This window comes from Halichoerus grypus, chromosome 3 (genome assembly GCF_964656455.1).
Source record: "Halichoerus grypus chromosome 3, mHalGry1.hap1.1, whole genome shotgun sequence".
NCBI lineage: Eukaryota > Metazoa > Chordata > Mammalia > Carnivora > Phocidae > Halichoerus > Halichoerus grypus.
Genome location: NC_135714.1, coordinates 206,821,607 through 206,846,532, shown reverse-complemented (window position 1 = coordinate 206,846,532; position 24,926 = coordinate 206,821,607). Strand labels below are relative to the sequence as shown.

Below are 24,926 nucleotides of genomic sequence, written 5' to 3'. Positions count from 1 at the left end.
GGAGAGGTTCATTTATGGTAAGGTGTTGGCTCCTGTGATCATGGGGCTGGCCAGTGTGCAGTCCACAGGGCAGGCTCCTGGCGGAAACCCTTTCAGGGAAGGGCTGGTGTGGCCGCTGGAGTCCGAAGGCCGTCCGGAGGGAGGATCCTCTCTTCCCGGGGCACCCCAGCCTTTCCCCCTGAGCCTTCCACCGACTGGATGAGGCCCCCAGGCATTGGAGGGGATCTGCCTTAGTCGAGTCTACCGATGTAAGTGTGAGTCCCCTCTACCCAGTACGTTCACAGCAGCGTAGCCTGGTGCTCGAGGCAGTATGTGGCCCCGGGGCCCAGCCATGAAGACACATAAAATGAACCATCGCACCCTCCTGGGGAGGCGCCCAGTGGCCTGGCCCATGGCAGCCCGCGCTGCAGCCGGCCCGAGCTCGTGGTTCCTGGAAAGGCCCCCAGTCTCATTCCTGGGCAGGGTTTTCCATCGCTCTTGGCTCTGCCCTCTGGATTCCTGGCTCTCCCTCCGAGCTCTCCTTTCTTTTCCGTAAGAAGTGGCTGGTGTCTGCAGCTGATGGTTTTCCCAGCCCGTTTCCTGTTTCCATCGTGCTGTCTCCATCCCACACAGTGGCTCCTCCCGTGAGATGAGCTGACAGGCCTGTGGGTTTTCTGTGGATCCGTTGGGCTCATGCCGTCTGACAAAAGCAACATGCACAGAGGTCATGGACACGGGCCTTTCCTTTCTCCACCTCGGACTCCTGCAGGACTGCCTGAAAAGTCCTGAAGATTCCTCAAAGGTGCAGCTGACAGTGTGTGGGAGGCCTGCCCTCGAGCGCCTTAGCGGCCTCGTGTGTGGCTGAGGCACTCCCCGATGTTTAGGAGGCCCAGTTTGTGCCCCCTGCATGTGATCCTTACCCCAGAGCTCCTTCTTAGTTTGACACTCCTGGAGAGGCTGGGAGAAGAGCCAGTTTTGTTTTTGATCCCAACCCCCAGCAAGGCCCGGTTTCTTTGTTTTTCCCAAATCTCCCTTGAGAACAGAGCACTTCTTGCTCATCCTTGTCCCCTCTCCTCATACCAGAGCCACCAAGAACAAACTCAGCAGCAGCATCCAGACCTTGCCTGGAAGCCGCCCCAAGGCCGTCTGGCTCAGTGAGGCCAGCACGCCGCTAGCTTCTGGGCCGCCCCGGAACGGGGGTCCCCGAGCACGGGCCTCGCCCCCCAAGCATCACTGACAGTGGCTTGAGAGCTGCCGGGGGTCAGCTCCTGGCTCCTGGCGGCACTTCTGACTGAGCCCGCCGCCCAGCCCAGAGCCCTTGCTGCGTCGCAGGTTTGCGCCACGGCCGCCCCACGTGGGGTGCCTACCCAGTCATTCCAGCACGTTCATGCCGCTCACTGATCTGCCGTCGGGCAGCGTTCTGCAGGGACCGCTCGCTGTGCCTCACTCAGCTGAGGGAAGTGCAGATGAGCTCTCGGAAGGGCACACCCCCTTCCAGATGCCCAGCTGGGGCACCCTGACGGGGCGTGGCCCATTGTCTCCATGGCCTCTCGTGCCGGGCACTCCGGCATCACTCCGCGTCTTCCACGGTGCGGCAGGAATCCCAGGTGCGAGTCCTCCTCTTGGAGGAGCTGCATGGCCATCCCGGCTTGGCTCCCTTCCCCGTGGCCGCTGTGGGTCAGGAGGACCGATGCTGGGGGAGGCCGCCTCACTTGGTGGGGACGGCGTGGGATGGGCTGCAGCGATGGCGACAGGGCCCCCTTGGGAGTGACCACCTGTGCATCGGCAGCTCCGGTCCCTCGCTGTCCGCCGGCCGGCAGCGCCCTCGGTGCGGGGACTGTGGCCTGAGCTGCTCCGTCTTCCGCTCAAGTCCTGCTCCGCCTCTTCGCCCCCACGTACACCTGGCTTCCTCCGGGGAGGGTCCCTGGAAGTGCCAGGCCAGGCCTGTCCCTCTGCAGCCTGTCCCCTGTCTGTGATCATTCACTCGGTCACTGGTGATGGGGGTCGGGGGTGTCTGTCACTGCCCGCCCGGGACCAGGAGCCCCACGAAGCCGGCTCTGCACCAGCCTCCTGCGGGTCGCACTCGGTGGGCTTGCGGGACTGATGTAGGGTAGGCATCCCTGCTGGAACGGAAGCCCGTGCGCCAGCATTCCTCGTGTCCTGTTCCCTGTGGTCTGCGTGGCCTACACGTGGGCCTGGCATTTGGTAGGCTTGTATTATTATATGTTTGTGGGATGAATGCGTGACTTAATGAGTGGAAGGCCGACCCTGATAAAGAGCACTGGGCAGCTCAGGTGTAGAGTCCGCGTCTGCCAGGAGGATGGTGCCGGTGTCCTCAGTGGGGGGGAGGTTTCGTGGTGCAGAGGGGAGCTCGTCTCTCCCAGTCCCGGGGCAGGACAGCCAGTGTGGAGTATGACTGGGGCCTCAGCTCATGTCACATGTTTTACGGGTTCATGGCAGCACTTGGCCCGGGCCGCTCACCTGTGCACCTCCTGCTCTTCCAGGGGCGGATGAGAATCATTCTGGCTGAATATGGAAATAGGACTAAATAGTTGTGGCCCTGTGTGTTACGTTCTAAAGAAGTCAGGATGGAAAGAGCAATTATCTTCATTTCCTTCATGCAGACAGACATCACCAGGATTCATTTCAAGCAAACACTCGTATTATTTACTCTATTGTTGAGACCTTCTGGAAAGATTGCATATTTTGAGGAGAAATATTGAGATAGGACAAAGAGATCCAGTTTAGGTGCTGAAGGCTGTGAACCACCAATGGGAGCTTTGAAGGAACTCCAGGCACCTGTCGCCTCTGGATCAGCAGGGTGTCCCCGTGTGGGGCCCCAAGGCCTTCTTAGGGACACTGCAGTCCAGAGTCTCATGCTGCTTGGACGTGGCCGTGGCTGTGGGGTCGTGGTGGCCTTGGGGTCTGCTGACATGGGAGTGTGAGCTGAGAGGCACTTGTCCCTGCCCATGGAGCCCCCGACACGCGCAGGTGGCGATCGGCAGCAAGCGGGACGCGGCACAAAGGTGCGGCAACGTCTGTTCTCACTGTTCTGGTTGCTGCCTGTTCTCAGAGGCACTCGCCCCTGCAGGTGAGTCGCTGGGAGCTTTCGGGGAGACACCAGCAGTCTGCTGGCCACATCTGCTGGTCGCCTGGGCAGTCTTCTGTGTGTCGTGGGGTTTGTAGGAATCTTTCCAGATAGTTGGATCTTAGACTCCATTTGTTTCACGTCCTGGACTTGAGATAGCGCCGCACGGTAAGAAGGGCGCAGCAGGATCCTGGTTCCGGTCCAGCACCACGCTCCTAGCTGTGTGGCCCCGAGCAGTCACTGGACCCCTCTGGGCTCAGTTTCTCCTGTTTTTGTGAAAGGCAGGGAGCTGGTGCTCTCGGGGGTCCCCGATGTCCTGAGTTTGGGGACAGGTTCTGGGACTGGACATTCAGAGGTTTAGCAGGCTTTTTATGTCAGTATGTTTTCTCTGCAAACCTACAGCCTAAATCAGGCCTAAGATTTAGCAAAATTTGACTTTTAAAAGTGATATGTCATCTTCAGGACTCTGTGCCTGAGAGCCTGACCATTAGCGTGTGCTCAGTTTCGCTGATTCCTTCCCTGAGCATCCTTCCTCTCGGGGGCCTGACTGGACCTGGCGTTGTTTTGGTTCGTACACAGACACACACGCACGCACACGTATGCACCCCCGTAAGTACATACACACGGGCATGAATGCGTACACGCATATACACGGAGGGTCGTGTGTGTGATTTCTCTGATTCTAAAAGTGGTACACGGTGAGGAGAGACAGTTTGAAGACACCAAAAATTATGAAAAAAGAAGTCACACATCATTTCACCATCAACAAGCCTTTTAGACATTTTGGCATTTTTCTCAATGTCTTTCTCCCTGTGTTTTTCCCCTATGTGTTCTCTCTCTCAATCTCTCTCTTTAAATGGTATGATCTACCTTGTGATCTCGGTCTTTAAATTCAGCATTGTGACGGAGGCCTTTTTCCAAATGCTTGGAAACTTTGAGAACACAGTGTTTAATGATGGCATAGGGATATAATGTCATTTATTGACAAAATTCCTTGTTTATTATTCAGTGCTTTGCAAATGAGAATGCTCTGCAAAGTCCTTGTCCTGAAATTTTCCAGAGATTTGAGTTTCCGTCCGAGGCACCAAGCACTGAGGCCGTGCTAGACGAGGGCTTGACGAGGGCTCGGGTTGTCTAAGCGGCAGGTCATCCGGGAGCCGTGGGAACAGAGTGCAGTGTGCAGGTGCTCACAGCCTGACCCCGCGTCTATGAGGTCGGACACAGAACGTTGACTTAAGGTGGACCGGGCATTGCACTCCCCTGCTCTGGAAGCTATCCAAAGTATGTCCTAGTGTTGATGGAAACTTCCAAAAAAATCCAAAGCCCTTTTCAAGAGCTCCTGTTGCTGTGGGCTGGGCCGTGAGGGGCAGGGCTGCGTGCAGAGACCCCCAAAGAGAAGGGGTGGTTGCAAAAAGCAGGATCTGCCACAGGAGAGGAGGCTGCGGGTTTGTGGAAGGGACGCTGCGCGTGGGGCCCCGGCTCTTAGGGAGGGTCCGTCTCCTTGGTGGGGACATGCTGTTGGCTCATCACAACAAAAGGTCACAGTGGGCCTGGCCTGGCAGATGCTCATCACCACCTGGTTTTACTGCCTCAAAACCACCTTTTCCACTCAGCAACCTTCCACATCTTCATGGAATTCCAAACACTGGACAGACTGCGGGGGCCGCCGCCCAGAGCCTCACGGGCTCACACGGAAGCCGCAGACCCCCCAGAGTAGCTTAGATGGCTCACTGTATTTGGCATTTGCAAAGTGGGACTGGTGTTTCTTTTTTTTTTTTTTTCTTTTCTCCAAAATCATCATCTTTGTGAGACTGAAGTTTCCTCTCTCGCCCTGAACTCACCCTCACATTAGCTTCAAAGTCATCGGGAAAAAATGCAGCACAAATCAAGATGTGGCTGACTTTCATCAATACACCATATTCCTTCTGATGTTCCGGGTTAGCCAAGGCAGCGAATAATCACATAAAGGCCCCTTGGTCAGTCTCAAGAGGGAACTACGAACATTTAGTTTCTGCATCCGCACTCGCAGCGGGCAGTATCTGGACCATCCTGACGTGAGGTGGTCTTACTGTGCAGACGGCTGAACTCGGACGTGTCAGGCCACCGTTCTTCATTTCTCCTTCAAAAATAGTGGCTAAGATATCGCCGCGAGGTCAGTTAGCATTTCAGCTGCCCTCCCCTCTGTGCAGGCCCCTCTTTGAACGGAAAACACACTGTCATGAGAGGACTTGGGATCCAGGGCACTGTCTTGCTCCGTGATCTCTCTGCCGGGCGCCGTGCCTGGACCCTGAGCAGAAAGCACGGTTCTGCGTGGCTGTCTGGGACACCTCGAGCATTGTCCCCGGACCTCACAGAGTCCACGCTCATTGTCAGCAGCACCGCGCCCACGGAGGACACACGAGTGAGATCACATGCTCTGTGCGAGGCTTGTGCGGATGTGTGGACGGCGCAGGTGCCGCGGGACAGGAAAGACGGGACTCTCTGCCTTACGTCCCACCCAAACCAGAGCAGAACAGAAGTTGGAGAGAAGGGTCTCCATTCTATTTTCAGTTTGTGCCAACTATATGAGCAAGTGACATTAGCAGAAAAGGCACTAGGTTGGGACTTCCACAGTTGGTTTTTTTTTTAAGATTTTATTTATTTGAGCGAGATCTAGAGTGTGTATGCGGGGGCAGAGGGAGAGGGAGAAGCCAACTCCGTGCTGAGCAGGGAGCCCGATGCGGGGCTCGATCCCGGGACCCTGGGCCTGAGCTGAAGGCAGACGTTTAACCGAGTGGGCCGCACGGGACGCCCCAGGACTTACCTAGGTTTTAATTAAACTCTGTAGGTAAATGGTGTGTGATCTTGGACAGGGCTCTCTTTTATAAAACCAAGAGCTTAAAACTTTAAAGATGACAACATGTGAGTTTTTATTTAATTTTGCCATATTTCAATTCCACTGGAACTTGAAGCATCCTGAATAAGTTACCTAACTAACGACTCCAGCACTAGGAATAAGGTACCTTAAGGGAATTCCTACCCTGAAGATGAACTCTACTTATATTTAAGGTTGTGTGGCTTCCATCCATTTTCAGGACTAAGCCAGATTCATTAACTGATAAATACTGGTAGCCATTTAAACATACAGAATTGCACCTCAAATAATCAGTTATGAAATATTTCAAACATAATAAACAATGTAATAAAAAGAAGTACATACATTATCCTTTTGCCCTTTATGCTTTACATTTAGGAAAAAAAAAACAAATATTACCGAGTTGGTCCCATTCCTTCCTTCCTTCTTGGGATCCCTGCCTATCCTCTTCACATTCCCAAAACATACAGTATTTTTTGTGTGTGTATAAAATGTATGTAAATGGTATCACACAGTCTCTTTCTACAAACTGCCAACCTTCAAAAATTCAAAATTGTGTTTTTGAAATGTATTCACAGCGATACATGTAAATCCAGTTCATTTTTAACGTGTACCGTAATTTTGGCAGATCCAAAATCAGTCTAAAAGCAACTTAGTGAATTCTTTTTGTGCAAAAGGACACAAAGCAATCTTTCTCAAGCACAGGACTGATCACCTTACGGCCAGGTCACCTTCCCTTCACTTCTCCACCAACCATCAAGGGATGTCCATTGTAATGGAGACATTGAGACTCCCTGGGTGTGGTGGATCTGCTGACCCTGGAGAGCTCCCCAGTGCATCCAGCCTCCTCCTGTTTCTAGAACTGGTCAACCTTGTTTCCACCTCAAGGATTTCCCCCTCGCTAGCCTCTCTTACTCTACCTGCCTCACTGCGTCTCCTCGTCTCCTCTCGGGGTTCAGCATGCATTCCCTATTCTCAGAGGAGTCTTTCCTGATCCCAGAGTAGAAATCTGGTCCAGCCATCATTCTCTCTCAGAATTGTGTGTGTTTCCTTCATGACATAAGTTTGTCATTCCCTTGGAATTCATAGAACAGCTTCAGGCTTGCCTTCCTCGCTGGACCATGAACTCGGTGGGGGCTGGGACCACATCGGCTGGGCTCCTAGATGCTTTCTGGTACCTCGTACACTTCCTGCTACATTGTAGGTGTTCAGTATGTATCTACCAATAAATGGGCAAATGAATGAAGATTGTTAATTATTTATCAATGTTGAGGTATCCATGGGGATTTAACAGATTGAACGATTGAGGAGAAACGGATTTATTTGGCTCAGGTAATCTCTCATTTCTGACTCCAGCTTTCCATCATTGGTGGGACACTCAGATTTATTTCAGTGGATGCACAGAACAGATTTACTTTGGAAGAGTCAGGCTTACCCACATCCTGCTCAGAATTGCATCTTATAGCTACAGAGTGCAGCATGGTTTTGCAATTCACGTGCCTCTTTCCAGACGCTCAGTGATTCTATCTGTAACCTTAGTGTTCACACGGTATGTTTGGCTAAATCTGTAATTCTTGAATCTGGACCCACAAGGACAGACAAATGCTTCTATTTCAACATATCCTGAGTTTGCGCTCTGAAGGCACTTCCGGAAACCTAGGAGACGGTGTTTGGAAGGAATGTGCAGACCCGTTGGTTCATCCCTGCAGGCCTGTGGCTCGGGGGCACACAGGACTGTGGGGCAGCTTGCGGTCAGCAGCCATCTGACCTTGCTGCAGGTGGCCTGTCAAGACCCAGTGCTCCCTTGAGCCACCTGCAGTAGCTCGTCCCATCCCCCTCTCCTTCCCAGTGTGGTCATTCTGTCACCAACAAAGGAACGTCTTGTGCATCCTGGAGCTCTAACATGGTGTGTATCTCAGAACTCTTGAATTTTAAAAAATCCATGATCTGATGGAGAAAGCAGAACAGTAAATCCATTCAACAAATTTTGACCTAGTTGTCAGACTGGGTTAATGTAAATTTCATCTCTCCACCCTGCTCACTCCCTCCCAGTGGGCGGGAACTGGGGATGGCCAAGGGTGCGGACACAGAGACCCCCTCCCACCGCGTGGCCCCCAGCACAGCACGCCCCGAGCTGCCCACGGAGTGGGGGGCACATCTCCGCAAGGCGCGGCACCTTGGGCTGGAATCCCAGGTTCCCACCAACCTTCTTGAATTCCTGACCGGCAGGAGGCCGTCCCTGTGGACTCAGGTGGCCAGCTCGTGTGCTGAACAGCTAGAACCATCTCTGGCATTTTTTCTGAGGCCACGTGTTCAACACTCCAGACATGGGAAAAGGGAAAACTGTGCTGTGGTTTGGGTCTGTTGCTAAAGTTTTTGGTTTTATGAGACTAGTAACTGGCGATTTCTGGGCGTCAAGCATTTTCTCCTTTACCGAATCGAGACCCTGGTGATCGTCCTACTTGTCCTTGTCCGTGAGTCGCGAGCATGAACCAGGAAGTTGCTGTGACGGCACTGGGGGCTTCTCTGTGCACACGGCCGGGATTGTCCGCGCTCGTTCGGTCCTGGTCCAGGCTGTCTGTGATGTTGGCCAGGGTGGGAACCCTCACTGTGCATGCTTCCCGGGGGCAGGCACTGTGCTGTGCTGAGTTCTTTACAAACGTCCCAGGTAATCCCCAGGGCAGCGCTGTGAGGCGGGTCCTGGTTTTTAGTTAGAAGGACCGCAGTTTCCAGGGATGGGAATCCCACACAAGTTAGCTTATGTTACAGATGGAATGTACTAGCTCACATCCCTCAGAAGTCCCAGGGTGAGGCTGGCTGTAGGCATGGCTCGATCAAGGGGCCTCTCCTTCCATCTCCTAGGTTTTGCTCTGTGAGTTGGCTTCCTTTTCTTCTACTGAAGACAAGCTTTCCTTTGATTTCTGCTCGCTGAGCCACTGAGGCAGAGCCCTTCCTCTCCTGCATCAGCTGGAAGGCAGCTGCCTCAGCACAGCCAGAGGCCTGGCCTGAGGCCGTGCTCCGCTGAGCCAGGCCCGGGATGGCCATGTGCTGGGCTGGGCCTGGAGCAAATCTGTAATTTAAAACCCACAACTTTTTGTGATTGTAAAAGCATTATATATGCATTTTAGAGAATGTAGAAACTCAGCATGTTGTAGAGAAGATTAGAAAGCCCATCTTTAATCCAACCCCCAGAGACAACCTCCAGTCCCTTTCGAGAGCTGTTTTGGTGAGCAGTCTCCCATCTCATTGGTAAAACTGTAAAGCATGTCATCCCGGTGCAGTTTCAGAACTTGGTTGTATGTGGTTTACATGTGGATGTTTTCAGGGTTGTTTTTTCTAGTTTCCCTGGTTAACATCATCCATTCAGTCATCAATCAAATGTTTACTGGTTGGCTGTCCTTGGAGAGCCCATCACCGTGGCGAGGATAGAATGACTAAGGAAATCTTCCGTCCTGAATTTCACGTTCTAGAGAAGGGGGATGCGCGGCAGACAAGGGCTGATCCTGCGTGGAGCTAATCTCGGACCTTCTCCGGGAACACAGACCGCACCACCTCACAGGGAGTGAGGCAGGCGGTAACCCCAGACACGGTGCCCCGGCCGGAGCTCGAGAGCGAGGCGCACTGTGGCTCAATGCCCACACAGCTGGCTTGGGGTGGCCAAGGGTCTAAGGCACAAACCTGCACGAGGACGCAGGTGTCTTGGACAGATGGCTCACTGCCTCCGTCACCAGCCGTGGACTCTGGACTTGAAGAATAGCTATTATGTAAAGCTTTTATTTGGGAAATTCCCAATAAGGTTACTTGTTCCCATTATTCCCTGCCAAAGATTCAACCCCCTAAAATTACAAAGATTGTAACTCCCCTAATAACTCCCACGAAAGGGCTCCAAGCAGGTGCCCGGGCACCGCCGTCTGCTTTATTCTCAGAGCTGGGTGGGGCATCCAGTTTCTAGGACCCTGTGGACGGGTTGCCCTGAGCAACGGACTGGGCTCCAGAGACTGTAGGCTTCCGTCCACTGAGCCTGTGGATGGAGCTGAAGTCCCCTCCCTCGCGGTCAGCGCTAGTGATGGACCGATCGCTTCCAGAGGCATCGGGCCTGGAGCTTCTGGGCATGTGCACTGGAGCCAGGGTGCTGGTTCCAATTCTGGCCCTGACACTTAGGAGCTGCCTGCTCGAGTCATTGCACAATGCCGGTGAGACTTCCCCACATCTCATGTCCTCTTCTGCAAAATGCAGCTAATGGAAGCAAGGCCCTCGCACGTTTGTATGATGCTCACCCAGGAGAACCGTGCCGGGGACAGGAGATGTGAGCTGTCACATTTATTACTCCTGCTGTGTAGTCCGGCTGTGTCACAGTTCATCTGGTCTTTCAGGAATGTCCTTCATAAAATATAGAATTATAGATTGTAGTCTGGTGGAATAAACTCTAATCAGTGTCACTTGACCTACTGAAGGGCAGCCACATATTCATCTAATTATCTAATTATCCAGCAAACTATGTCACCAGCCACCCTGTCATTTCTAAACTACACAGAATGTATTGCCTACATTGGTTTTAGGTTCCTGTTACTCACTGAGTATCTCCATGCTTGAAACCTATTATAAATCTCTTGCAGGCAGACTCTGGGGGCTACCACTTTTCATGTCTTCTGAGATTCCACACACCACCTTGCTTTCAGCAGCCAGACAGGAGTGTTAATGGGCTGCATTTCCAAATGAAGAAGTATTTTGTGAAGGATGCTTCCCCATGGCTGGCTTTGGGCTTTGTAATTTGACCTCCTAAAACTCTATTCCCTACTGTGAAGGGTACTCAGGAAATGTGAACCAGGCATGGGGGTGAAGAGCATCGGTCAGCCTACAGCCTGGGCGCCCTCCCCACCCACCTGCTCAAAGCCGCCTCCAAAACTGCCAACTCATTTAAATTGGGGCCCGAAGAAGAAATCATCTTGAAAAGCAATATTTGTATGAACAGCTGAAGCAAATCAACACATTCTATAATCAAATCGAATTCCTGAGGTTCCCTACAAGTTCCTAGGACTCTATGGTGGTTCTTGTATTCATGGCTTTCTTTGTTAATGAACCTCACATCGACTATTTGCTGTTTACTGGGAGAACGGTGTCTTTCTGGTGTTGGGGAAGGCACACGGTGGGCACGGTGCAGGTGCTGTCCCAGGGACCCCGGGACCTAATGGGGTGTGGATGGAGATGTATATGGAACAACAGGGTGGGCAGGACGTGGACAACACTGAGGAGGAACTCCTTACGAGCAACAAAATCTGCTACGTGTCGCAGAAGCTCAGATGAGTCTCCTCAGTCTATTAACAAGTATGTTTTTTTAAAAAGCTGACCCTAATAATTTAAAAGGAAGATTCTTTTAAGCAACCTGTGTTATAATGAAGCATATTTAGTTTTAAATAAACTAACATCCACATTAGATACATAAATAGTGTCCACATTAGGAAATCATACAATCATTTTTAAAAATTCCTATTAATAGTCAAGAAATTCATGGAAAGAAACTTTAAAAAATTCTGTTTAGGTATTTATGAGGTCAAGAAGAAATTCAAAGCCATCAGGGGGAAATGCTACATAAATTATATTTAAGTAACACTTGTTCTTACTGAAAGGTTTTCTAACTAGAGTCAAGAAGAAAGCCTGTGAGTGTCAACCACGTCTCCGCCCGGCGCGTCCCGATAGCCAGGACTCTGTCTACTCTCTGATGCAGCAACCCCCAAGGTGGTGTTCGGGGCAGCCCCTGATGGTGACCTTCCCCAGGCCACCATTCCTTAGGGAGTTTCAGTTACTTCCAATGACCAGGATGGGCGTCCAAACAGAGTCCTCCAGGAGCCTCTTCGTGGAATTCTGATTCTAGAACCAACCACAAAATGCGGGGGGAACCCTGACTTCCAACCCAGAGAAGTTTGACATGAAGCAACTTAGCAGAGTTGCTGATGTCTCAGGACTGTTAATGCCCAATGGGCTGACTCCTCCCCATCGGTTTTAAGGTGAAATCACAGTAATGGTCATTCTGGGGGGAGGAAAGATAGAGCTGTTACTGTTGAGTTTCTCTGACACCGTTTGAAAAAGAAACAATTCCTCTGCCTAATGTCCTCATTTCTCCTGTGGAATCTGATCCACCTGTTCTGCAAGGTGGTGGGTGAGACTCACAAGAGGCCAGACACTTGCAGTGCTGGGGACGTGGCTTCCCTGGTGGAGGGACTGCTGGGGTCGGCCTCCCAGCTCCTAACTCAGCATCACCGCGCCTGACATCAGAGTGGAAGGCTGTCCCGCATCCCTGACAACGTGTGTGGGGCATTGCCACGGCTGGCTGGACAGGCACAGGGATTCCTGACGTGGTCGCTGGGTGCAGGGCCAGTCGTGGGGCTGAGCTGGGAAGGACTGTCACGGCTCCATCCCAGGGAGGCTGGTATGACCGGCTCTAATCGCAGCCCGGGTGCACGGGGCGCCCGGTGAGGAGGCGTCCATGGAGCGGCGTCAAGCCACCTCTGCTGGAAATATCGTGCAAGAGGACACAATTCCAGAACGCTCATGTGTGTTGGCGAGGAAAAGTGGTATCGTCATAAGAACTCTAGAGGCATGGTTTTCTGGAGAATTGCATGTTACTCTCGCTGGTTGGCTGGGCTGAGAACCACGTCTGTGTCTTGGAGGCCACCAGACCGCGCCAGCGATCAGACCACCCACTACTTGGGTTGTGTTGGTTTCTTTGTGGAGCCACAGCCCCTGCTTAATTGTAGTTACAACAACATACTTACCGGCCTGCTTCTGCAGGGCTTTTAAAACAGAGTTCCAAACTTAAGCTTTAAAAACATGTCCTGTTCTATGCCTTTTCTTTCAGTATGATTTACATGAAGACAACCTTTAGGGCTCAGGTTTTTATTCATTCTAGCAAGTCAAGCCAGCGAAAGAGCCAGGAAGTTCTGGAACCCTTTCTCAGGCCACAAAAAGAAATAAAACACTAGGTTAGTCCTCTGAGGTCTACGGTCCTGTGCGGTGTACAGAAGTGTTAAAGAACGAGCCTAGTAACAGCCAGTTCTCAGATTTTCTGACATTAAGATTCACACATGTGTACGTACCAGCACACGGGCGCACGCATGCTCACACACACACACGCACACACACTTACCCTTCGACCCTCTATGTCCATTTCTCCCACCCCCGACTCCGACAACCTCTGTTCTCTGTATCTATGAATTTTTGAGTAAGATATGTTAGTGCATCTTAGTTCTATCAGACTTTCCCTCGAATGCCCTCGCCGACTGAGCAAGCACCGTTCATCCTTGGGACGGTGCCACACGCTTTGCTTTATCGCTGCTCCGAGCGTCCCAGCGTGTTGCCACACTCCCTCGCCGTGCACCAGCGTTCACGGCCACCTCGCTGGGCGTGGCAGCTCGGGACAGGATGGACGGCACAGAGACAGCATCGCGGCGGGCCTGGGCCACAGCTGAGTCAACACCGGAGCGCGTTTGTCCTGCTGGCCTCCTCCGCGACCCACGCACCCCTGCAGGCCAGGCTTTCAGCTCACTCAGCCTCTCCTAGCCCGGCATTTCCGTGCGTCCTGGACGCTGCCTTGCATACAGTGATGTGCCATGGGAGTTACCGATAAAGATTTCTGGGAGAGAGAGAGGACGGGAGAGGGAGAGAGAATGGAATGTTTTGAATTTCCAACTTGAAGACATGTACTGCTAAAATAATGGGAAAGCGTTTTTAGTAACACAGCAGAAGGAAGCAGAGGGCGAGCGGGTATATATGCTCAACCCTGAGCATTTATAAGGATCAGGGAACGGTCTTCAGTAGGATAGGCAGAAATCAGGAGATGCTGGGGGAAGCTGATTAAGAATCATCTGTCTCATTTGAGAGGCTAACCCATCCTACCTAATAATGATAAAACTAAGCTGTATTTGGTGTTTTTCTTGCCTCTGTTCTCTTCTTTAGAAAGCTAGAACACAATCTGATTCTCCCCTTATGTTCATGGTAAGACTGCTAAGACCCCTTTCAGGCTGGGGAGTCTCAGAAGGTTTTGCCAATTTAGGAAAGATTACATTTTAATATTCATCTGCAGGTGCTCACATCTGCCTTCCACATACTTTTTTTTTTTTTTTTTTTTTTGCATTGGCCTTTCTTTTGCTGCACATGGGCTATTTGGAGAATTGCTTCTCTGAGGTTTTTCAGAGACACAATTCCAAGAATGAGCAGTTCAAACAGATTTCAGAGTTGAGCCTCCGAGGCCAGCTCCAGAGAAGTGTCCTCAGCTCCCTCTCCAAATATTTGTTTTTGAAACCAACTGGGAAAGACTATAGGAAAACTGTCACATATTAGTAAAATTAATAAGGTTAATTATGCTTTCTCACTGAACGTCCTTTACGCATACATCTCATTAGGTTGAAAATAGGAATTTGTTGACATTTGACTGCTTTATATTTTTTTTTCCCCATAAAACAAGCAGTTTTGTTTGGATCAACCCAATGTTTTTAAAGCGCATTGCCTGAATTGGGTTCTCCTTCATGGGCCTCACAAACAGGGCAGGAATAAGGAGAGGGCACTTCTTTTTTTTTATTAAATTTTTTTTATTGTTATGTTAATCCCCATACATTACATCATTAGTTTTAGATATAGTGTTCCATGATTCATTGTTTGTGCATAACACCCAGTGCTCCATGCAGAACGTGCCCTCCTCAATACCCATCACCAGGCTAACCCATCCTCCCACCCCCCTCCCCTCTAGAACCCTCAGTTTGTTTTTCAGAGTCCATCGTCTCTCATGGTTCTTCTCCCCCTCCGATTTCCCCCCCTTCATTCTTCCAGGAGAGGGCACTTCTAAAAAATCCCTAAGTTGTTCTGTATATCTTACTCATCAAACTCTCCAGCAGTGAAGAGTCACACTCCCCTTTCCCACCCACTGTGAGCCCCCTAACCTGGCAGCGGTGGGGAGTGCGGTAGACCCCCCCCCCCGACACACAATAACCCCGCTGAAAACTGCACACTCAAACCCCGTCTCTCTCTCCCACAAACAGGAACAAGAAGAGTGTGCTGACACCATATGGAAACACCTGATATTCCAACAAAGGAAGAGGCTCCTGACAGATGAGCGAGGAAGGCCAGTTCTCCTGCAGTAATGGTGTTTTTCTAACACCCACCTGGCAAGTGAACTATGGCCAAACCCCCCGGGGAGGGGGGTGCACAGTGTGGATGCAGACACATCAGGAGCTGCTGATGCCGGGACAGGAGACTAATAGAAACCCGAATCACAAATGGGAGTCTTAAAAATAAAATCAAGCTCCGTGGGGTGCGCTCCACAGGAAAAGGAGTTAAAACCCGGCTCTTGAGTTTAGAGGCAGCCTGCCTTGGACGGGTTCGTCCTGGGACGCAGTGATGGAACTGATGGGATGAAAAGTAAAGTGAGGAACACTGGCCCAGAAAGAAGGGGCCTGCCCTGGTTTGTTGGCCGCTCCGGGTAGCTCGGCGCTGCGGAGAAGGACTGCAGATAACCCGGAGGCCGTGGCGGGGCGGCACCTGCCGGGAAGCATCCGTGCGCGGGCCTGGAGACAAAGCCACGGAGACACCCCCCCCCCCCGCACTTGGCGAGCCCGTGCTGACGTGCCTGCCCCCCAGAAGTTCAGCTGGGAGTGCACACAGGGCCCACACAGTCCTCCTCGCGGGAGAGGGCAGCGGCGTGTGAGCCGAGGGAACTGTGCGCACAGAAGGGAAACTGGATCGCGCGGGCCCGGACGAGCCCGTGAAGCTAGACCCCGAGGGCAGCGGTCGACCTTGAGCAGCCCGAGTCAGGGCGCCGTCATGGTGCGCTGCTGAGCGCGGGTCTGGCGGCGGCGGCGGCGGCCCCATGGAGAACCCGGTGCCCCCCTGCGCCCTCTACCCCGGGGACGACCAGGGCCGCGGGGCCGAGGCGTGCGGCCAGGCCGGGGCCCGGGGCGGCGCTCCCGCGGCTCCGGGAGAGGGCAGCCCGCAGCCGCCGGACGCGCAGACACCCTGCAGTCTCAGCGCGTCGCTGTGCTTCAGCTCCGGGGACGACTCCCCGCCGCAGTCTCGCGCCTCCGCGGCGGAAGGCGCAGCGTCCTCCCCGCCCTCGCGTCGCAGCGGCCGGCTGGTGGTGGAGCGGCAGTGGGGGGTCGGCAGCGCGGGCGCCGCGTCCCCCGAGGAGCCCGGGGACCCCGAGCCGCGCGCGTCCCCCGAGGATTCTGTGTCCCCGGAAGAGCCCGGGGACCCCGAGCCGCGCGCGTCCCCCGAGGATTCTGTGTCCCCGGAAGAGCCCGCGTCCGCCGAGGAGCCCGGGGACCCCGAGCCGCGCGCGTCCCCGGAAGAGCCCGTGTCGCTCGGGGAGCCCACGTCCCTGGAAGAGCTCGTGTCCCCCGAGGAGCCCGCGTCCCTGGAAGAGCTCGTGTCCCCCGAGGAGCCCGCGTCCCCCGAGGAGCCCGGGGACCCCCCGCCCGTGCCCCCGGGCGTCGGGCCCGCGCACGGGGAGCCCGACCTGGTCATCGAGGTGTCCGGCCGCCGGCTGCGGGCGCACAAGGCGGTGCTGGCGGCCCGCAGCGACTACTTCCGCGCGCGCGCGTCCCGGGACGTGCTGCGGGTGCAGGGCGTGGGCTGGGCGGCGCTGCGGCTGCTCCTGGCCTACGCGTACAGCGGCCGCATGGCGGGCGTGCGGCCCGACAACGTGGCCGAGGTGGTGGCCGGCGCGCGCCGCCTGCAGCTGCCGTGCGCCGTGCAGCGCGCCACCGACGCCGTGGCGCCGCAGCTGAGCCTGGCCAACTGCTACGACGTGCTGAGCGCGGCCAAGCGGCAGCGCCTGGCCGAGCTGCGCGACGCGGCCTACCGCTTCATGAGCGACCACTACCTGGACGTGCTGCGCGAGCCCGCCGTGTTCGGGCGCCTGTCGGGCGCCGAGCGCGACCTGCTGCTGCGCCGCCGCCTGCGCGCCGGCCGGGCCCGCCTGCTGGCCGCCACGCTCGGGCCGGCCGGGGAGCGCGCGGGCAGCCGGCCGCAGAGCCCGTCGGGGGACGCGGACGGCCGCGGCGACGCCGCCGTCTACTGGCTGCACGAGGCGGCCGGCGAGTGGCGCGAGCTGACGCGGCTGCCGGAGGGCGCGCCGGCGCGGGGCTGCGGGCTGTGCGTGCTCTACAACTACCTCTTCGTGGCCGGCGGCGTGGGGCCTGCGGGTCCCGACGGCCGCGCGCGCCCCTCGGACCAGGTCTTCTGCTACAACCCGGCCACCGACCGCTGGAGCACCGTGCGGCCGCTGCGCCAGGCGCGCTCGCAGCTGCAGCTGCTGGCCCTGGACGGCCACCTGTACGCCGTGGGCGGCGAGTGCCTGCTCAGCGTGGAGCGCTACGACCCGCGCGCCGACCGCTGGGCCGCCGTGGCCCCGCTGCCGCGGGGCGCCTTCGCCGTGGCGCACGAAGCCGCCACCTGCAACGGCGAGATCTACGTGTCCGGGGGCTCTCTCTTCTACCGCCTGCTCAAGTACGACCCGCGGCGCGACGAGTGGCAGGAGTGCCCGTGCAGCAGCAGCAGGGAGCGCTCCGCGGCCATGGTGGCCCTGGACGGCTTCATCTACCGCTTCGACCTGGGCGGGGGCCGCGGCGACTCGCAGGCGGCGGCCCCGTCGGCCGGAGGCGTCAGCGTGCTCCGCTATCACTGCCTGGCCAAGCAGTGGAGCCGCTGCGCCGCGCACCTGCGCCCCCCGGGCGCGCCGTCCGGCCTGCAGCCCTTCCGCTGCGTGGCGCTGGACGGCACCATCTACTGCGTGAGCCGCGCGGGCACCTGGCGCTTCGTGCCCCCGCAGGACAGCGAGCCCGGCGCGGACGTGGGCGCGGGCGAAGGCGGCAGCTTCGAGCCCGCGCCGCTCCGCGTCCCCTTGGACGCCCGAGGCGCGCTCTTCCCGTTCGTGCTCAACTTGCCGGAGGAGAAGCCAGACCGAGGCGAGGAGGGCGCCGCGTAGGGCGGGAGGGGGGCGCGGGGGGGCACCTCCCTCAGGGACGCCCCCGTGGGCGGAGATCCCACTGGGAGGGGGGCCGAGGGGAGAGTCCTGGCGTGGGCGCCGTCCACGCGGACCATTTAAACACTTGGCAGTTGGAAGCTTGTCGCGGGGCCTTGAAGACTTTTTGCGATGCTGTTCTAAGGTCTGCTGCCCTCTTCTGCGTTCCTTTCTTGCGCCGCTATGCTTAACGGGGTCCACGGCAGGATACGTAAGGTGCGTGCAAATAGGGAACCTTACAAATCGGACACGGGATATCTGAGGGAGAAGGAGAAGGAACTGGAAGCTGAAGCCTCAGGATCAGTGGGTGGGTCCCAGAGGGTGCCCGGGCGTGCTGGGGGTGCTCAGGGGCACTTGCGTTCCGGAGGCGGGGGGAGAGCTGGCCAGACGTGAGTCTGCGCAGTAGCCTCCTCGCTCCGCCCGGGGAAGCCCTGCGCGCACAGCTCCGGCCTCGGCGGCGCAGGGGACCCCGGCCCTAGGCCCCCGTGAGCGACATTGGTGAGCCGCTGGAAGGAGGCCACACTCCGATGGCTTGAGGCTTAAGCTCATTACCGTAGCTAGAGCTCTTAAAACTTTTCTAGTTTAGTTAAAAGGCTCGTGTCATCCTGGTTCAAGTGTGGGTTGGGTTAGTTCCCGATGTCGCAAGCAGGAAAGGGGGGATCTTTGCTACAATGTGTCTCTTGTCCAGCAAGCGGTGGGGGGATTTCCCCGGCCGAATGCAGACGCCACAGAATGGGCCTCACCCCCCTCTCAAGGGCAGCTCCATCTCACCTTTCAACTGAGATGGGTTACAGATTTTTAAGGTAAAGGGTGTTAATGATTATGTCCGATGTCCTAGTAATGATTTACTTACTTCAGAGAGCAGACCATGAGTAGGAAGAGCTGAGCCACAAGGACGCTTGTCTATTTTAAAAGGTACCTTCGTCAGGTATCCTATACATGCTCAGCCACCTTCATATTTTATAATGGGCTCAAAGAAATGATTACCCCTCCCCCTCCCCCCAAGAAGAAGGCTAAAAACAGTCTTTTTGACACTTCTAAAGACGAACACGTAGGCACATTTGGAACCCACTACTTATGATGTTCTAAGTGTGTATTAGGTAATTCTGACGAGGGAAATTAATTTTTACAAGCATGATGTGGCAGAGTGACAAGAAGCATATTGACATAAGGGGAAGTAACATATATTTATAATGTAATTAGCAAGTAAACTACATTTTCCTAATTGAATTCCAAAATACCCTAATAGAATTAACATGAAACTCAGTACTTTGAGAGGTCACAAGCATTAAAAAGAAACCAAATGATTGTTTCTCATTTGTTATAACATTTTACTTTCCAAATAGGTGTAGACAGAGTTTATGATTTATTAAGAATTTAAGGTTAAAGTATATGCTCACAAATAGAGGCAAACTGATCTGGATTCTGAATCCAATCCATTTTTTGATTATAATAGGAAAAGTACACATGAAAGTCACTGGCAGTTAATTAGAGGAAATCATGCACCCCTTTACTACTCTCAACTTCTTAATCCAGTGATGGGGGTTGACGTCTCTGTAGCAGTAGTGGGTCATTGGGAAATAAGTTATGCTTTTTAAAGAGTCTGTGATTAAGAAAGTTATTGGTTAAGTATGTTTAGGAATGACCAGCTTGCATCTTTATGCATGTGCTGGAGGAATGGGATTTACGATTTCAGTTAGAGTATGTTCCAGTGATCTGTGTGCTTGCTCATGATTGCTCATGAGCCAAGAGGATATCTTGGCAGCCTGGCTCATCATTTTAGGAAAGAAGGACAGACTTCATATTTCCTGGCCTTCTCTAGGAGTAGAATGCAGAAATGGTAGTAGAAAGAGAAGTTAGAGCAAAGGAAACAAATAATGTTCTTTTAAAGAAACGTACGCCTTGTATCGGAGCACATTTTCCTCTAGAATGTTACTATATTTATGCTAAAGCTTTTATATGAAATGGAACCAGGCTAATATTTTCATTCCTTAAATCTCAAATTCATAAAATACTATCACTGTGATTTTGCTTGAGAAATCATTCCTGTTTACTGTTTCAAAACAAAATACTGTGGAGATGGGTTTCCAGAGTAGACCCGTCCCCACAGGAGCACCCGGGAAGTGCTGGGTGGCAGGTGCCAAGAGCCTCACCATCACATGCCCAGCTGGAGTTCTGTATGTTGTTTTATGATTTAATTTAACAAAGGCCAGCCCTGGACATGGCGTCACTCTTGCGGGAACTGGCCTTGGAGCTCCAGGGGCTTGTCCCAGTGGAATACATGAGGAAGCCCAGGGGAACGTAAGGGTAGGCGAAAGGACATAGAAGAATGTGCTTATTTCTAAATAGGAATACCTCAGAGAAACAAATGCCATAGGGACCACTTTATTTTGCTTTTGGGGCCAGTATTTAGAGTTGTAGCCATGAGGCTTGCACCAGTCAAGCAAGCAGAAACACCAGCCCTCTGGGGCCATGATGTGGAGGATTGCTTGTTGGGGGTGGGGATGCGGGGGGACAGTCCCTGCTGAGACTTGCCCCTGACCGCTGATGTTCCAAGGAGGGGCCTTTGCATGTACAACCTGATGCTCCGATCTGCATCCAGCACTGTGTAGGAATACCTATTATTATTCACCCGGTTGCTTGTTTTGCGGCAGACATACTCCTGATGATTGATCTGTCAGAGGCAAGTGAACCTAATGTGTGGAGGAGGACCATCCATAATTCTCATAAAATTAACCCCCGCACACGGACATTTCCACATATTTGAAAGAGCAGTGGTCTTGTCGGGGGAGACTGCAGTAGACAGAAAAGCTCCATCCTTTGGTTAGCTGACAACCTATTGTCCATCAAGGTTCATTTGAAACCCAAAGACAGGGGCCTGGAGACGTCTTCTTTCCTGTGTTTATTCTTGGTCTTGGGAACAACCTGAGCACCACAGCTGACTCTTGGCAGCGCTCTGGGGCTGGGTTTGGGACTTGCTGATGGGATTTCTGCGTCTCTGGTGGCACCTTTCTTTTCCTTTAAGAGAACTCACGGACTCTGTGCCGTGCTTTTGCTGCAGTTCAGACTCTCCCTTTTGGGTTTTGCGGCAAGCACTGGACAAATGGAGCCGTCTGCCGCATCTGTGTTCGTGTCTGGGCGGCTTCAGTAAGCCTGGCTCATCCGTGGGTCTCCTGGGTAACGTCCTGGGAGCGATATCGAAACGGGATGTGTTTGAGGTTCTTGGCTGTGTTTCCTAAAGCCAAGGGCGTTTCGGGCCACAGCGCCCTGTGACACCTGCCCCGGGCGGAATGTAAGCAGAAGTGCTGCTAGTGTTCTGGCTTATTGTAGATGCTTTCCTAGCTTACAAAATGTGCTTGGGCATTAAAAAAAATGCAGCGTTCTTCCTTTTCCTGTTCCTGTGCGATGGTATTCGTGAGAAGAGGATGGAGCTGGGAAGGGAGACGCGCGCAGGGGCCAGTTGCGCCCGCCCTTCTGCCCGCCTGCGCCCTGCACGGGGAGGCCCGGGCCCCGCGCACCTGTGCAGGGCGCGCCGCTGTCACGCGCGGTGAATCGGCTTGCAGCGAGCTGACACGCAGGCTGGATGTGTCCTCCTGTGAGACTCAAGCTCCTCCAGAGCTCTGCCAAGCTGTGAACAGACTGCGGGGTGGCGTCGGCTGAAGACACGGCCGCGCCGCTCCAGGCGCGGGTTCGGCCCGCTGGCGCTGTGCGCGCAGGGCATGTTTGTTGCCGCTTCGGTTCTTCACACCTAGGCGCAGTTGCTTGAAACCTTGTACATGTCCGCTTCCGCCGCGATGAAATAAATCATTGGAAATGCTAGTGCTCCTGAATCTGTGCAGTGTTGCTTGTCTGCCCCCGCAGGCCCCCCTTTGCGCCCTCCGCAGGAAAGCGTGCTCACCTGGGCTGGGGAGGTTCCAGCCCTGCCGGCGAGGCCCCCGTGGGGCCTCCCCATCTGTGAATGAGGAGTGTGGTGACTCCCGAGGGAAGTATTTAAGTGTTAGCTCGGGGGTCTCTTCATACTTACAAGGTGCCTGTCCCCGTCTCCGCCCTCTCACCTGTCCCCTCCGCCCACAGGTGGTGGCACGTGGTGGTTTCCATGCCAGCCACACCCTCTGGGTCTCCATGCTTCTTTAGCTCCTACAAACGGGGAAATCTGTAGACCCAAACATTTCCTTTTACAGTTTGCACTCCCCATGAGCACGGACCTGTGTCATTGTTAATTTGTAAGGGTTCTTTAAGAAATTATTTCTTTTCCTCGTAAAAATATTGTTTCATGGGGCGGGGGTTGGGGGGATGGGGATGTCGCTCAAAGAGTATCCTTAGGCTAGAGTGGACCCAAGAGCTCCCCGACCAGTTTGCTATTTCTAGTTTCCTTATGGCTTTTTTTTTTCAGCAAAAATGGAATTTAATCTGAACTTTTCCACAGCTGCAACTTTCCCCCCTGAGTTTTGGGATTTTGATAATAGATTGGAATGATTTTCTTGGCCTTTCACATCTTTTAAATTAGATGTAATGCCACAAAACACACGGGCTTTGCAGACCGAGGTGATGAACTTTATAACAAAAGTTGGGGCACATGGAGGATATGGGAAAAGCTCACATTGTTAGTCTAAGATTCTCGCCCCGTGAGAAAGGAGGATTTCTTAAAACCATTTCCAAGAGATGAAATGAAATCTGTTTTTGCAAAGGAGAGTTCATTGTGCTCAAATCTTTAGAGACCACAATGGCCCATTGAGGACCTTCCTTGGGGACCCGTTTTGCCGGTGGCCGGTGGCCCTGCCCTTTGGTGCTAACAGGACAGTGACCTGGGCCCTGGGATGCTTTAGACTGATCTACTGGCTCTGAGCAGATGCTTCCAAACATTCCAGCAACAGAAAGTAAGCAGTTGGATGCACACAGCCATATCCCAAGGAAGTCACGCTATACGCACATTACTGGGTGTTTCAGAGGGTGGGAATCCCTCATTGACAGCTGATCACCGACAATTGGTCATTAAACTCTGTAAAGCTGACCTCTGGTGCTGGCTGGAACTCGGCAGAAAAAGCACAGTGGCAGGAGGTCATCTGCAGTTCATTTCGAGTTGCAGTTCTGTCCCCTGCTAACGGAACGTGTGGGACACTTTTGCTTATTTGCAAACTCGGGATGGAAACACCCGTCCGAATGCTTATGCGGTCAGCCGTGTGCAAATCCCGGCCACAGGCGCCCCTGGGTCAGGGCTTCTCAAACCTCAGAGTCTGGGAGAGTCGCTTTGGGAACTCCTAAAAATACGAATTCCTAGGTCCCAACGTGAGAGATTCCCATTTAGGATGTCTTTGATGGAGCCAGGAGTTTGTGTTTTAACGAACTCCACCGGTACTTCAGGTGCTCGTGGCGGTGTGGCTTGGGGCCTGACCCGTGAGATGTGGGGCCCAGGTCGCTATAGAGCTGTCCTCCCTGCTGACACGTCTCCCCGGCTGGCCCCTCAACCCCCACCTGTCATGGCAGACGTCACCTGTGCTATTACATTTGTATGGCCCCGGAGAGGTTGTGTTCATCACAAACCGTGAGTGGGGGAGGAAGGCTCTAAGAAAGCGCTTTTTATTATAACCCCTTTATAGTCTGGTAAGGGAATCCCGAAAAGTTAGCAAGGCTTGCAATGTCCAAATCCAGTGACCTTGGGCTGGGAAATCAGAGGCAATCTCTGCACCTGAGGACATCAGGGACCCTTCCTGGCAGGCACAGTTTGTGCCGCTTCTGGCCTTGGAGGTAACACAGAACCCAATAGTCCCATATGCCCCCCTCCACATGCACAGCCTCCCCCAACAGCACCCCCACTACAGCATCCCCTCTGGACAGTGCAGTTGGCACCAGTGATGAGCCCACGTGGACAATTGTCATCCCCCAGAGTCCACAGTCTACATCAGGGTCACTGCTGGTGGTGCACGCTCTGTGGGTTTGCACAAATGTGCGATGACACGTACCCACCCTGACAGGGTCACACACAGTGGTCTCACTGCCCTAAACCCTCTGTGCTCTGCCTGCTCACCCTCCCTCTCCATCCTCAATGCCCCTCTCCATCCTCAACCCTCCTCTCCATCCTCATCCCTCCCTCTCCATCCTCATCCCTCCCTCTCCATCCTCATCCCTCCCTCTCCATCCTCAACCCCCTCTCCATCCTCAACCCTCCCTCTCCATCCTCACCCCTCCCTCTCCATCCTCACCCCTCCCTCTCCAACCTCAACCCTCCCTCTCCATCCTCATCCCTCCATATCCATCCTCAACCCCCCTCTCCATCCTCAACCCTGCCTCTCCATCCTCAATCCTCCCTCTCCATCCTCACCCCTTCCTCTCCATCCTCTCCCCTCCCTCTCCAACCTCAACCCTCCCTCTCTATCCTCATCCCTCCATATCCATCCCCAACCCTCCTCTCCATCCCAACCCTCCTCTCCATCCTCAATCCTCCCTCTCCAACCTCAACCCTCCCTCTCCATCCTCATCCCTCCATATCCATCCTCAACCCTCCCTCTCCATCCTCAACCCTCCCTCTCCAACCTCAACCCTCCCTCTCCATCCTCATCCCTCCATATCCATCCTCAACCCTCCCTCTCCATCCTCAACCCTCCCTCTCCAACCTCAACCCTCCCTCTCCATCCTCATCCCTCCATATCCATCCTCAACCCTCCCTCTCCATCCTCAATCCTCCCTCTCCAACCTCAACCCTCCCTCTCCATCCTCATCCCTCCATATCCATCCTCAACCCTCCCTCTCCATCCTCAATCCTCCCTCTCCATCTTCAACCCCCCTCTCCATCCTCAACCCCCCCTCCATCCTCAACCCTCCTCTCCATCCTCAACCCTCCCTCTCCATCCTCACCCCTCCCTCTCCATCCTCACCCCTCCCTCTCCATCCTCAACCCTCCCTCTCCATCCTCAATCCTCCCTCTCCATCCTCACCCCTCCCTCTCCATCCTCACCCCTCCCTCTCCATCCTCAACCCTCCCTCTCCAACCTCAACCC

At 54.1% G+C, this 24,926-nt stretch overlaps 1 protein-coding gene across 8 annotated transcripts in view; it reads left to right on the top strand.

Moving 5' to 3' along the window:
* Nucleotides 1–18,012, top strand: part of LOC118547321 (kelch repeat and BTB domain-containing protein 11) — a 35,091-nt gene extending 17,079 nt beyond the window's left edge. For all 8 annotated transcript variants that reach the window (XM_078069897.1, XM_078069896.1, XM_078069899.1 and 5 more), the window contains one exon: nucleotides 14,954–18,012. In XM_078069897.1, the coding sequence (XP_077926023.1) occupies nucleotides 15,781–17,895 (2,115 nt within the window). In that variant the 5' untranslated portion in view covers nucleotides 14,954–15,780 and the 3' untranslated portion in view covers nucleotides 17,896–18,012. The remainder of the gene's footprint in view (nucleotides 1–14,953) is intronic.
* Nucleotides 18,013–24,926: the final 6,914 nt, after the last annotated feature.